This window comes from Kogia breviceps, chromosome 20 (assembly GCF_026419965.1).
Source record: "Kogia breviceps isolate mKogBre1 chromosome 20, mKogBre1 haplotype 1, whole genome shotgun sequence".
Classification (NCBI taxonomy): Eukaryota; Metazoa; Chordata; class Mammalia; order Artiodactyla; family Physeteridae; genus Kogia; species Kogia breviceps.
In genome coordinates, this window is record NC_081329.1 from 8,798,305 (window position 1) to 8,813,415 (window position 15,111).

The window sequence follows — 15,111 nt, forward strand, 5'->3', positions numbered from 1 at the left end:
CTGTTTCCTAGGTTTCCTCTGTCCCACTTTCTCAGATACTTAAAATTGGTTTCTTCGCTTTGCAAACTTCTTCCTCTAAAAATTGTCCTCCATCATTTCATTCAAATGCAGGTATTATTCATTTATTGTTATTTTCCTTGAAACTAGACAACTCTGAAGTTCATGAAGAGAGGTTTAATAGTGACGTGTTTACAGATGACCCTCGGTGGCGTGTTTCTCCTCACTTGTGATACCCTGGAAAAATGCTGTGTTTGAGGCCACTTAGACAAGTGTGGAAACTTGGCCACGAATGCAGGGTGCTTCCCAAGTAGTTCAGGACAAATTGGACAGTTAAGATTGGAGACATTTCTCCATATTTGTAAAAAGTTGTCAAGAATTGATTGTGGAATATCATTTTATGTATTTGTTTTTTATTTATTTATCACTCTCACGCTACTGTTCAACTGTAACAAAAAACCCAGACATAAAAATATGGCAAATATAAGTGTTAAGCCATATTTTATTATAATAGAATATTTTATATTCTGCATTGCTTTCAGTTATAGAAAAGAACATTCTGTAGTATCATTAATTTTATTGACTGTAGCTATTAGACAGTATACAATCTTATTAACTTTTGCCTTCTGATCAAAAATATTTCAACACTGAATTGAAACGTAGTTTCATCAAAACAGTCTTCTGACTTCCATTCTCGTAGAATTGCTTCCTGACCAGCAGTTTACCCAAATGGTGTCTGTTATTGTTCAGGTTCAACTCAAAACAAGATGCCCGGTGTATTAGGGAAAGGATCTTAAAGACAGAAGGATTATTTTTAAATAAAATGGCCCCTTTCGAATGAAGGCGCACGAGGACGGAGAGGAGCGGGGTCTTGGAGAGAAGAAACACAAACTGACTTTTAACTCAGGGACAGAAGCCAAAAATGCAGACTCCCAAGTGCATACCTTGTGGCTCTATTTCTCAAAGAGTCCGTTTGGGGTGGCAGACCCCTTTGCCGCTGAAGTATTTTTCAAACTTGATCTCGTGCCTCTTTTTATAAATAGAAAAATCTCCTAGCGATAATTCACTGCCTATCAGTGAATTCTGATCTACAACCCGAGTACACATCTCACCGGAATGAGGCTCAGCCGCCAGGCCCAGCATCAAAGACCGTAAGAACCGCACACGGTGGAGAAGCCGGGGACAAGAAGAAAGTACGGGGTGGGGGGTAGTTACAGGATGCAGGCTTGGGGCGGGGCCGCAGGCAGCAGGATTTTGCTTTGGATCCACCGCTGTCGGGGCTTCACTGTGGCGACGGGCATCTTTGTTTTCGTGTTGGTGCAGAAGGGACAGAGCAGGGCTGCAGCTGTGGTTAGTAGAGGTCATGATTCACGTCAGTCTGGGGGGATTTCTGTTCTTCCTTGTGGCTTGCGTAGTGTTGCCGATGTCACTTGTGATCGCGAACAGGCAGTGGTCTCAGGGATTGTGTGTGGTCAGCAGGAGGACAGCCAGCTCTCCGGCCGGGCAGCAAGCAGGTGCCAGTGTCAGAGCTGCTGGTTATCTTTCTCAAGACCTTCAGGCTAAATGATGTCCCCACCAGCTGGAATATATTATTAAACTTTGTTCTTTGCTGTATAGTCTCTCTTTTTCATTTCCAAACGGACAGTTACAATAGTAGACACGCTGGGGAAGTGTCAGCACTCCCTCCAGCCCCAAACTGCTCTCCCCTCCCCACCTCCCACCTCGGAGAATCGCTGGTCCAATGGGAATGAGGCCATCGGCTGGGCCGTATTACCAGCCCTGCTCTGGGACCGTGGTGCAAACCGCCGTTCCCCTCTGTTCCCTCCCAAGTCTTTCTGTACAGAATGAATTGTTTAATTGTATGTTTTCCTATGGTATGTGGCGTTTTTTTTTATTACGGTGACATGAGATTTACCCTCTCAGGTTAAATCCTTTAAGCCACTGTTTAAAATGAACGGATTACATTGTTTAAAATTAGCCGTGCATGACGCAGCACCATTAACTATAGGCACAGCTTTGTATGGCAGATCTTTAGGGCTTGGGCGTCTTACGTGACGAACTTCATACCCGTTTAACAGCAACTCCGCACTTGCCGCTCCCTGAGCTCGTGGCAGCCACCATCTGCTCTCTGCTTCTCTAAGTTTGTCTCTCTTAATTGCCTCCTGTGCGTGGGACCATGCGGCATTTGTCCTTCTGTGACAGGCTTATTCCACTTAGCGTAATGTCCTACGGGTCCATCCATGTTGTTGCAAATGGCAGGATTTCCTTCCTTTCTAAATGGCAGAATAGCATTCCATTGTATGTATGTACTATATTATTTATCCATTGGTGGGCATGGAGGTTGTTTCCGTAGCTAGGCTATTGCAAATAATGCTGTTATGTTCGTGGTGGTGCAGATATCTCTCCAGGAGAGTGATTTCATTTCCTTCAGATAAATACCCAGAAGTGGGATTGCTGGATCATATGGTAGTTCTATTTTTAATTTTGCTATTAAATCACCGTGGCCATTTATAAATAACCCTTTATGTAACAGCTTTTCTTACTAGAGTCTGAGGTCCTCGAGGATAAGTACAAGTTCTTAGTCGTCTCATTATCCCTGGCGCAATGATCTGGGTGCTAACTAATTGTAAATGCATGACTATCACTAAGTCCTCGTGAAGCACTGAGTCTCCAGATGCCACGTTTTCCTCGTCAGAAACGGGAACGCGAGGCGGTCCTCGGGGTGGACGTGAAGAATCGCGTGTAGACGTGAAAGCACTCTACAGAGACTGCGAAAGGCGTGGTGAATTTCCACATTGACATAAATTCTTTCTGGACTCATCTTAACTTCTATTTTCAAGGAAATGTCATGGCTTCACGAGGCACATGCAGATGGTTGTGTTGTGTGTCTTGCCTCTAGCTGTTCCTCGGACCAGTGACACCCAGTGCAGCTCTGTCCCCGAGCCCAGATATGGGAGGAGAATTGGTCTGGAGTTTTCAGCAGGCTCCATCGTTCGCTTTGAGTGTAACCCCGGGTACCTACTCCAGGGCTCCATGGCCATCCGCTGTCAGTCCGTACCCAACGCGCTCGCTCAGTGGAACGACACTATCCCAAGCTGCGTAGGTAAGCGTGTGTCCCTAAGGTGGGGCAACTTGCACGCGGTCCTCCTTCCCGGGTTCACAGCAGCCCTTCGGTCCGCGTGAACCGATCCATGCTCCGGACCTACTTAAAGGGCGATTTATCAGAAATAATTGAGTAGCAGCCAAACCCTAAAAATTACTGTTTCATGGAACAACTCATCAGATTAACAAGTATGAAACATGTTTTCCTTCCCGATACTTATTAAGTATGCTGTCTCCAGCCATGGGTGTACAACATAATTTCGTTTGGGGGAAAAATCACTGCAGTGTTGATTTGTTACATTACTTGTATAATGCCCTTTTAATAAATTGGTGCTGGTGAAAGTCTGAAAAGTAATAGGTTACAATGCCATTGTTAGTTATAGCTTATTTGCTTCATTTTGTGTAAGAACCTCCAGTGCAATCATGATTTAGCACCTGAATTCATCTGTGCATTTTAAGCGTCTCTTCTCCTCTCTGGATTTGCACATAAATCCCATTAATATCATTTCGGGTTACGCCTCTGCACATAGAAAACTCTGCAGAGCTTCTTAAATTGTAGTAGATCAGTTACTCTAAACAGAATTCACTTCAGAGATGACGTCGTTAGACAGTGCCTGAGACTTAGCAGCATAGCGGATAATAATCTATGGTATTGATCGTTTAAAAGAGGACAGACTAGGTGGGAGGGAGACACAAGAGGGAGGAGATATGGGGATATATGTAGATGTATAGCTGATTCACTTTGTTATAAAACAGAAACTAACACACCATTGTAAAGCAATTATGCTCCAATAAAGATGTTAAAAAAAAAAAAAAGAGAGCAGACTAAATTTGACCTTGGCTAAAAATACCATTTAAAGTACCATAGTCCATGTAAAATACCTCTTAATAGCTGATCACACAGTGAAAGAACACTAAGTACAAAATCAATGTTGTTCTTCACTGTACTTTATTTTCGCTAAATATGGGTTTGTCTTTTAGTCCCCTGTAGTGGCAATTTCACTCAGCGGAGAGGTACAATTTTATCCCCCGGCTACCCTGAACCATATGGTAACAACTTAAACTGTGTATGGAAGATCATAGTTACAGAGGGATCAGGAATTCAGGTAAGTTCTCAAAGCCCAGAGTCTACTAATAAACAAAGCTTGTGTCCACGGGTTTTTCCTTTCTTTTTTTCCGCTTTTTGTACTGGTTATTCTAAGTACATAAACCATAACCTGTTTCTCTTTTCTTACCATTTCTACAAAGTGTTTCTAATCATATTTCTACATTTGAAGTAAAAATGATAGACTTTTAGAATAAAGTCTATCAGAAGTGCTATTTGTAGAAGTTTTTGGATGTCACTTCCATGATCTGTTTTCTTTGGTTTCACTTTTCTCTTACGTGTATAGTTTCCATTTCATGAAAACCCCATTGGACTAGTCTAATTTTATTAAGCAAAACAATAAATATTAAGTTCCCGTTATTGTCCGGTAGATTCAAGTGATCAGTTTTGCCACGGAGCAGAGCTGGGACTCTCTGGAGATTTACGATGGCGGCGATGTGGCGGCACCGAGGCTAGGAAGCTTTTCAGGTAAGACGGCACTGACCCCCTTGTTTCTGTGGATCAGAATCGTCAAACACCGACACACTGCAAGAGAACACTCCGTGCGGACATTTCTCCAGGCCACTCTTGTGTATCCATAACAGTTCCTCTAGTGTTAGGAGTCTTAGAACAAGAGCACCAAAATGCGGGTGTGAAGGAGAGAGCTTTGTCATCCACGAGCAGGAGGGCTGATGTGAAGGCAGTGGGTCACTTTTGTCGGACCCCCGAGCTGGGAAGAAAGAGTGGGTTATTACCCCGTGGACCCGACAGGGTGTCTCACTGAAGTTAATTGTGTGAGGTGGGGGGGAAGGAACTTCGGACTGGCTGATTTTCCTGTTCTCACATGCTTGTTGGACGTGTTTAGCACAATGGGGGACCGCGTAAGGAGGTGGTGGAGCAAGGGGGGAGGGGCACCGATGGAGGGTTGGGGACACACGCGAGAGCTGAGGACATAAGTAAACCTATGGAGGATGATGTGAACGGGCTTTTTCCTCAAGGGCTGAGAGGGAGTTGGAAAAATGGCAACGAGGAAGGCTGGCATGCAGCTGGCTGTGACCGATTTGAATTCGAGATATTGGTGTGAACTCATGGTCTTCATACGTGTAGCTGTAGACATAGAGGAAAATATAAGTGTGAATGTGGATGTGTGTGTGTGTGTGTGTACGTATTTCCTACCTCTGTCTTTTGAGAGGTGTAAAACAGTAACCCCAGTAGCCATGAACCCACCTCATACCCAATTCTAGGTTTCTAGGTAGCACTTTACATACCATTCTCCCTTAAAGGAACTAGCGCTTCTTGGGGAGTTGCTTAGTCCAAGGCTCTGATGGGAAAAGCACACATGAGGAACCATTTCGTATAAAATAGAAATGTATGGATCCGTACTGATGTAAATAGATACATGTGTGAACAGAATGAGTGAAAGAGAAAGGCTTCCCTTGCAGAATCCAAACTAACAAATCTAGAAGGAGATGGAATTAGAGAATCACCATTTGGCAACCATTAGGACAGTAAATGATTCACATTGGAGCATCAGTGAATGCTGAAACTAGTGTGTGAGGTTTTGGTGAGGATCAGAGAGCCACAGTCTCAGTGTGTCTCCCCAGCTAGTCCTCATTCACTGCAAAGGAGGAAAGAAGTAACTCAAGAGTGGAGAAGCCTGGCAGACACCACCTTCCTCAGGCAGTCGTGTTAAGATCTCCAGTATCAGGACCCCTGCACATCGGTGAACTGAGAAACCTGCTCTCAAAACAAACAAGCATAGGAATAAAAAAGCTTGATTTGGCTTAGAATTGCAGTTGCTGTGGTGTGTAAGTACCCCCACCAGGGCTGACTGCAAACAACCAGCACGATGTCACTAAAGGCTGAGTTTGAGAGGAAGTGCCCTGAATTCGCCTCTGGAAGCGTCCCAAGGCAGCTCCCTCTCACCCCTGAGAGCCGGCAAATATGGCGACCTCTGAAGAACGCAGCATCACATTTTGATCTTCTTTCCAAACATGCATCACCATCTGAATCTAGCCCCAGAGAACATCAGACATTCTCTTTGGAAGTCATGTTGCTCAAGAAAAATCATTTTATTAAATGCCTTCATCTTTTGTGGAGGGCTGGTTTTGAAGTTCGGCTGCACTGAGACTTACGGCAGTGAAAACATCTGATTAATTACTGCACAGCAGCCCTGCATGTTTTCTTTTTCTGTTTTTAAACTACTCACTCCCAGTCTTTTGTAATGCCATTTTCTAAACTTATGTTCGAGTGTAGTCTCAGCTTAAATGAATATTGATATAATACTAAAATTATTAGTATAGGTGAGAACCCCCTATGTAAACAACAACAACAGATCCTTTTCAGGCATGCATTTGATTAACTTACAAAATGTTAAAGAAAAATATTTCACAGGAGCAATTTTTATTAAGTTTTATCATGGTGTAATTTGTAAAAATATTTTTTTTGAATTATAATTTGCTAAAATAAAAATTGATTTTGAAAAATATTTTACACACAAAAAGTGACTTGTGTCTTTCAAAAGTATCAAGTTCATGAAAGGGAAAGAAAGACTAAGAAACTATTCCAGACAAAATCAACTGAAGGGAAGTAATCATGGATGGAGTACTTTTGCTGGAAAAGCCATTACTGGCAGATTGTCGACATTCCGGTGATTTCCGTAGAATACATGGTACTGTTGCATCTGTGTTCGTTTTTTTTGTTGTTGTTTTGGGGGGTTTTTTTAGAACCGCTCTGTTTGAAGAAATGCACAATGAGTTTTTACAAGAAGTGAGTCATCATGTCTACAATTTGCTCACAGAGGGTTTAGAATAAAATAATTTTACACACATATGTATTGTGGAAACATAGACATAAATATCATTATTATGTAATATATGGCCAGATAGTGGGTAATGGGAGTTTTCTGTACTATATTTGCAACTTTAAGTTAAAAATTATTTAAAATATTTTAAAAGGAGTCTTTTTTTAACTTTATAAAGAAGAAATGACACATCAGACATGAAATCTGAATATGTTTTAAAATGTTTAAAATATGTTTTACACTTTTTTGTTCCCATGATACTTTCAAAATATTTACAAAGGAGAATCTGAAGCCATTTTAAAAGTTAGTTGTTGACTGAAAACAAACAAGAATGGGTAGTTGTTAGAGGTACATATTTCTGGAAAAATGATTGACTGACTTCTTGAATAAATTCAATTTTTGGATTTTCCTTTTCTGTCTGGATAGCCATGTGTATGTAGGACTCACATCGTAAGCCATTTAAAATCATTTTGGGAAGTAGACAGCTTATAAATTTTAAGTGGATAAGACAGAGCAAAATTCATACCAATTTGTAGCTGACAATCGGGATTAAGGGAAAGTAAATATCCATGTGCTGCGAGTGGAGTCTGCAGAGCTGTAATGCAATTTCTCAGCTTTCTGTGTGTGCGGTTCTATCTAGGTCACAGTGAGACAATGCGATCAAAAGTATTCTGCCTGTGGCAACAGTTTAAAAGAAAAAAATCTCTCAGTTGCTTTTTTGTGGTTTTTGTTTGGTGGTACACGGGCCTCTCACTGTTGTGGCCTCTCCCGCTGCGGAGCACAGGCTCCGGACGCGCAGGCTCAGCAGCCACGGCTCACGGGCCCAGCTGCTCCGCGGCACGTGGAATCTTCCCCGGGCCGGGGCACGAACCTGTGTCCCCTGCATTGGCAGGCGGACTCTCAACCCCTGCGCCACCAGGGAAGCCCTCTCAGTTGCATTTTGAACGTTGTTAATAAGCTTCTTCTGAGAGTCCAGTCTGAGCAGAGCCCGAAGGGGGAGCCCCCTGCAGGGGCGCGCAGGGCAGGACTCTCTGTGGCTGCAGCAGGTGCTGGCCGCCTGGCATCCTCCCAGTACCCCCAGCACGCCTCATATGCCACCTGGGCATTGAGATCCAGCATCTTTTGTAGGAAAACAAATGACTATATATCATTACAGAAGTACAAACAGGACTGTCGGTCATGAATTTACTTGCTGCAATTACTAAGAACATTTAGAGGGGACGTGATAATCCACAAAGCACTTTCACACACACAGCACATGTATGACTCACATATAAGGGATGTACTATTATCTTTATTTTACAGAATTAGAACATATTCAAATCTTTTCAGTGACAGAACTGATTTGTGTCAGAGTCAGGAATGGAAGCAGTTTTTCTGATTCCACTGTAACACAGTTAGGGAAGATAAAGAAAAAGTCAAAAGTGTGTGTTGAGTACCTGTGTGTGGAAATGACTTGACTGGGGGCTGGAGGCTATTAAATACACTGATTACCTGAAGTTACAGGTAAAACCAGGCAGAAAGTAGTACAGGTGCTATAGTTAAAACTTACCTGGTTAGATAACATTGTTCTTTCTGCAGACATTATCCAAATATACAGAAATAATACATGAGTGAGAGGACAGCAAACGTCATACAATTTGAACAAAAATGGGTTAAAACTGGAGTTTTTGGTGGATGTCTCCTTCTTGTCTTGAGGTCACCCCACTTTGTAACATTCCTCTATCTGCACTCCATTAGCTATTAATTAGTTTCAAGGAATAATCTCTCTTTATATGTGTCTGCTGACCAGCAGGAATAGGCTTATGTTTCCCCTTCCATGACTGTGCAATTAAAATAAGTCTGTGTATGTATGTATGTATGTATCTATCTATCTTCATCCATCAAACCAAGGTCAGATAACGAAGGGGTTAAATCTGAAGACATTTTCTAAATGTTTATCATTCAACAAACACTTAAAGTGTCTTGTAGTGAATTGTATAGTAATGGTTCTGCTCCGAAAAGACCCCCACCTCCCAGAGACAGCCCCACCTTGGTAGGCAGGGGAAATGGATTGAGACACAGGCCCCCAAATCTCAAGTGGGGAATCCAGCTTCCAAAGAATTTACACACGTGTGGGCATACACATGTGCCCCCCCCCCACACACACACAGAGTCTTTAAGGAGTGGACCTGGTGTTTTCTTTTGTCCTCCATTTATCACTGTTCTTCTTGCAAAACAGTCTAGTAACACTCTTTATACTGATGGGCCAAAGACACGGTCAGTATACACAGTACTAGTTAAATAAAGCACATGTTCAAACTGAGGGTGAAACTGTAAACCCAAAGAGTTTTTAAGAGACTCTACATGCTAATCCAAGGTCAAGAAGTCCTTAATATATTTTTAGAATGTATTTTTAGGAATCAATAAAAACTCATTGGCATTTGGAATAGGATATTTTATTGGGATGCTATTTGCATCTCACCCCGCTGGTATTTTTCCCAACCTCATTCCATGAGAGAGCCGGGTCTTTACTTGTGCCTTGGCCTAGATGGAGAAAACCCTTTCCTCGCTCGGCTCTTGCAAGAATCTCGGCTTCTGAAAGCAGAGGGGGCGGTGATGAAGTGCTTGAGGAGCCTGACAATAAAGACGGGTAGAGAGTTCCCCAGGCCTGGGCGCCCTCTGGGAATTTAAGTTATCACTGAACTCCTGCAGGGTCACATGGAGGCGGCAGGACCTCGGAAGGACGGTGGTAGCCTGATGCACTTAGAAAGGCCGAGAGCATCTGTCAAAGGCCTTGGAACTCCTGGGATCCAAGGGACCGTGTGAGCTTGGGGCATGAGCCCCTGGGAAGTAAAAAGCAGAGAACCAAAAGTCTGGGACTGTTTACCATCCTGGGGCAGAGAAGGAATCCCCAGTAACGAAATTCCGCAGGAGGCCTCCTCAGAGCATGTTGAAGTTGTTTGGGAATTTTAATAAAATACATCTCTTACACCCATGTCTAGAAATGCAATGTGTAGGAATTATACATGTGTAAAAGGGTTGTTTTGTGGGCAGAATAAGGACTGAGCAGGGAGAAGGCAGAAAGGACTTTGGAAATCAGTGGTGGCTATTTCAGACGAGAGCTGTAAGCGGCGGCTGCTGAGAGGGTTCGGGGTGGCGGACTGATGAGAACCTTGCCGGGTCCGCTTTCTGTGCGGCAACATCGGTCGCTCGGTGCCCTTAAGTGTTTCACGAGGACCAAGTCTTTGAGGTTCTATCCTAATCAGGGGAATCTCTGCTTTGCACCAGGTCAGAAAGTAATTGATTTGTTGGGAGAGGTGGCTAAAAGGCTCATCTGACTGGGTAAACACGTATTTATTGAATGAATAAGTAAGAGGCTTAGGATGAGAAGAGTGGAGATTTTTGAATGAGTAGGAATAAGAAGGGCAAAATGGATAGAGGAGAGGGAAAGAGCATCCCAGACTGCGATTATGGGAACACCTTGAACAGGAAAATGAGCTGTGAAATCGAGTAGTGAGAAGCAGGTAGAAATGCAGGTAGTCGTTAGATCAGGCAGGGTCTTTAGGTCAAAGCAAGGAGGCTGAACTTTTATCCTAAGATGACCAGGAATCTAGGAGAACTGTAACATGACATAGTCATGTGTCCATCTTAAAAAGAGCTTTCAGACTCCTGAGTGGAGAATGAATTGGATTGGGGCAACAGTAGATTCAGGAAACAAGTTAGGAGTGTGGTACTATCCCCTCATCCTGGTTAATAGCACTGGTGGCTTGTGCTGGGATGCTGGTGGTCAACTGGAGGGATGGAGTGAGTGAAACCAAGAAGGATGGAGGAGGCTGGCTCGTTAGGGCCTGACGGCTGCCTGTAGGGCAGCACAGGTCACGGAGAGGGAGGGGGCCTCTGATGGGAGGACTTCAGCGGGTGTTAACAGTGTGGATGGACCTGGGGACACAGGAGGTCACCCAGGCTCTGCAGCGATGATTATGAGTTGAGATGTGTTCACATCATCTTCCAAGAGCCTTTGGCAACCAAGCGATGGGACAGATGGCTGGAGTCCTTACCTGGAGTCATTGGTTTAATTACAGCTGTCGGAGGATCTTAGAATCATTTAAGCAGAGAGTGAAGGGTGACAAAGGATATTATCCTTGCAACATTCTTCATCTGTCTTGGATAACTAGCAGTTTATTTCCTTGTTTTGTTATTTAAAGTTATATTTCTTTCTTCATACGTTAGCATCATCTTCATCTGGTAATTTGCCTGCGCCATGATGAATTTTACATGCTGGATATTTCCTTCACATATAGGAAGTGTGTACTTATTCAGAGAATGATTTGAATACACTAGAATATCAATCATGTACCCTTTAGGTAAAAAGGGATTTAAGCTAGCTTATCGTATTCCCATATTATAATACATTCCGACTTCACGTTTTACACTTCTGGCTGATGAACACATGCTTTTTCTCGGCACCTTGGGCACCATGGCTTTTCTGTCACCCTGGTCCTCAGCATCACTAAATCTCCTGATCTGTCAGCTGCTATAATGTAGGTTAGAACATTTTAATGAAATGAGGCATTATGTAAAATAAACCTGTATTTTCCTTTCCATGTGTGCTTCATTGAAATCATTTGCAGATCTCAGAAAGAACATTATTCAGTACGAGTCACACAGGGATAGAGAAGAGAATATATAGTCAAAAGCAACCTCTTCTGGATAATACGTTGCATCAGATTTACAGTCTTAACTGCTTCCCCAACCTCCATATGACTTGCCTGTTGAGACTTTGTCCCTTCTTTGTTCATGACAAGTTAAAAAAAAAAAAAAAGCAAATGGTTATGTTGATAAAAGAAAACAATCGGAAGAATCAAATGAACGGTAAAGCATAAAAATGTGTGTGTTTTCACTGATATGATAAAGAGATGTCACATCTGCCTGAAGAGGGCAGAGAAAATGTGGAATTTCTTACTGGACCTGGAAGAAGAGAGTCGCTAAAAGTATAACCATCAAAGCCAATACTTGGGTTAAATATGTGACGATCAGACAAGTTAAAGGGATCTGTAAACCTAAACAAATATCCTCAGTGACTTTTTTTGAAGTATAGTTGACTTACAATATTGTGTTAGTTTCAGGTGTGCAGCAAAGTGATTCTGTTAAATATGTATATATTTTCAGATGATTTTCCACTATAATCTGAAAATTATAAGTTATTACAAGTTAATGAATATACTCCCTGTGCTCTACAGTAAATCCTTGTGTTTATCTATTTTATATACAGCGGTGTGCATCTACTAATCCCAAACTCTTAATTTATCCCTCCCTCCTTCCTCCCTCTCCCCTTAGGTAACCATGAGTCTGTTTTCTATGCCTATGAGTCTATTTCTGTTTTGTAAATAGATTCGTTTGTATTATATTTTAGGTCTCACATATGAGTGATATCCTGTAACATTTGTCTTCCTCTGACATATATCACTCAGTGTATGATATCCTTACTGATTTTATAATGCGAAGAGTGAACGCATCACTGATGTTAAAGCTCAACCTGCCTCACTTCTCACAGGTACCACGGTGCCGGCACTGCTCAACAGCACGTCCAATCAGCTCTACCTGCATTTCCAGTCGGATATCAGCGTGGCGGCTGCGGGCTTCCACCTGGAATACAAAAGTAAGGTCACCTGTTTCTGCATCTGGCTTTCACTGGGATACTGAGTAATTTTCTTAAAGGGAAAATAGATCCCTGCCCTTGCTACACAGTGACCTTTTATTCTAAAACTATGTTTGGAAGTTCCACAAACTTGGGTGTTACAAAAGCGATCTCTATGAACTATGTTATTATTATGTTATATAATTTTATAACAATTATAATATAGAAATTTATAATATAATTTATAATATATAATTATAATTATTATAATATATTCTTATATTGAACTATATTTTTATTATATTATATATTATAATTATATTATGAAAGACAATAGGGAAATGAAGAATTTAGCATCTGGAATAATTAGATAAAACATCGACTATGCTTTCGGGTTGTTTGTGTTAAAAAAAAGTACAAAATAACCATTTGTAATATTACTAGTTTTCTTGTGAATGATAGCAAATATTCATGTAAGTTTCCAAAAATGTAGAAAGTCATAATTTCCAAATAGATTGTGGTCATAAGCCCTTTCGATTTCTAGTCTCAGAGGCTGGTAGACTCAGACTAGCGAAGAGCAGCCACTTTCGTGCCTGCCTTTGTGTGTTATTCACTTTAATTGGAAGAAGGTAATGCAAAGGAGATGCTAACCTTTTAAAAATGGATGTGAGACTGAGTTAATAGTCTGATAAATGGGACGACAAAGGTCAAATTCACAAATCTTCTTTGGCGTTTGATTATGCAGGTAAACCTTGTAAAAGTGAAATAAGAATTTCCAATGAGAGTAAAGTTTATTTTAGGACATGTTTTCAAGCGCTAAAAATGCTTAATGTTGATATTCATCTCCTTTAATAAGCAGTTGCAAATAAGCAAATACGTGGATAAGCTTTAATAAGTGATCCTTTGAATTGAAATAAACAGTTCGCTGGGATGTAAATGCATGCATGTTTTTGAAAGGCCAGGTTTCCAGCTGATGATAAATATTCTGAACCAGACACAAACCACAGGGCTGTTTCGTATTCCGGTTAAATTTCCCTACTTATTACAGGCATTTGTATGCAAGTTTATTCCAATTTATTTGAATAGGACTACTTTAGTGACAGCGTAAAATGATACTATGGATGCTATTTATGTAGGATATGTCTGGAAAAATCTGCTACTTTGATACATTTTGTGAACATCTGTAGATACGAAACTATAAATCTTATTTATGATAGTGTTAATAAATTCACTAATATTTTTAGCAGTGTTAGAATTGATGAATGTGCTTATTTCTTCCTCTCAAAGTTATCTTGTGGCTTCTGGCTCTTCACTCACTCCTTATAGAAAGAGGTGCTCATAAAATAATTAGTCTACAATTACTGTGTACAATTATCTGTGGGCTCACACGGACTTCAGCTCCAACAATAGAGTAATTACCTACATTTCACTTTATTCTCAGCTGATAAAACTCATTAAAAGAGAGACGAACATATTTGTTACTGAAATTAATCTTGTTCAAGAATCTTAAGGCCTTGTTTCATTACTAAATGTATTTATTTTTTACTTGGCCACACGGAATGCTACGTTTTCATTCGTGATTTTCTTTTCTGAGTGGTTGTTTTCGGACGCTAACAGCATTCTGAGGGCCATGGCATTACCTTCCATGTACTTAGAGGCAGTCATTTCTCTGTTCTCATTCTTTGTGTCAGTTTAAAATGTGGATTATACAAAGTGTTGGTAGAATTAATCTTATTAAGGTGAACACTAAAGAGCAGAAGGACTGTTGAGGTAAGTTTTCAAAAGATTATGTAATATTCTTAATCTATTAACGTATCTTTGCATCAACCTTAAAAAGTGTATTGCCAATCCACATGTCTCTAAATTCAGACTTTTTGCTACAATATATATCCATGTAATAATAGTAAAAACAACAACAAGCACACATTTATGCCTGGTCCTGCCCTAAACGTGTTACGGCTGCTTACTCATTTATCCTCAGAAAACACCATTTTTGAGGTATGCTCAGTTTTTACAAGAGAAGGAACAGAACCTAGCATGTGTTCAGCCTGCCCAGGTCAGAGTCAGACTGCTAACGACTTACAGAATGAACACAGGTAGACACAGATGTGTTTCATCACAAATGCAGTTTACTGAGCACCTGTCCAAATATCCCAACTGTCCAATCGGGAGGAGCACACGGGCGGCCCCTCTTTACAGGCGGTCACACCACCTGTCACTGGTGGCTGAATGGCATGTGGAAGGTCAAGAAGCCTGGGAGTCAGTCTTGGAGATCCAGTTGTAGACCCAGTTCTAGATCCGGCTCTGGCCCTGAAACCTGAGCCGTATGGCAAGTCCGCGCCTGCTTCCGCCTGAGGAGTCTGAGTTTTCGCATATGGAGGTGAAGCCTAGGCCCTGTTCATTGTAATGGTCCATAATTCCAAGCGAACACTGATAGGAACTTCTCAAACAAAAAACAAACACTTTATCTGAAGGGATGAGTTGTAAAATATTAATGATAGCGAA

General features: G+C 41.5%; 1 protein-coding gene across 4 annotated transcripts in view; it reads left to right on the plus strand.

Annotated features, from left to right (window-relative positions):
* CSMD1 (CUB and Sushi multiple domains 1) overlaps window positions 1-15,111 on the plus strand; it is a 1,661,506-nt gene that overhangs the window by 1,490,565 nt on the left and 155,830 nt on the right. For all 4 annotated transcript variants that reach the window (XM_067022449.1, XM_067022447.1, XM_067022448.1 and 1 more), the window contains exons 34-37: window positions 2,897-3,100; window positions 4,081-4,205; window positions 4,576-4,672; window positions 12,523-12,627. In XM_067022449.1, coding sequence (XP_066878550.1) covers window positions 2,897-3,100; window positions 4,081-4,205; window positions 4,576-4,672; window positions 12,523-12,627 — 531 coding nt within the window. The remainder of the gene's footprint in view (window positions 1-2,896; window positions 3,101-4,080; window positions 4,206-4,575; window positions 4,673-12,522; window positions 12,628-15,111) is intronic.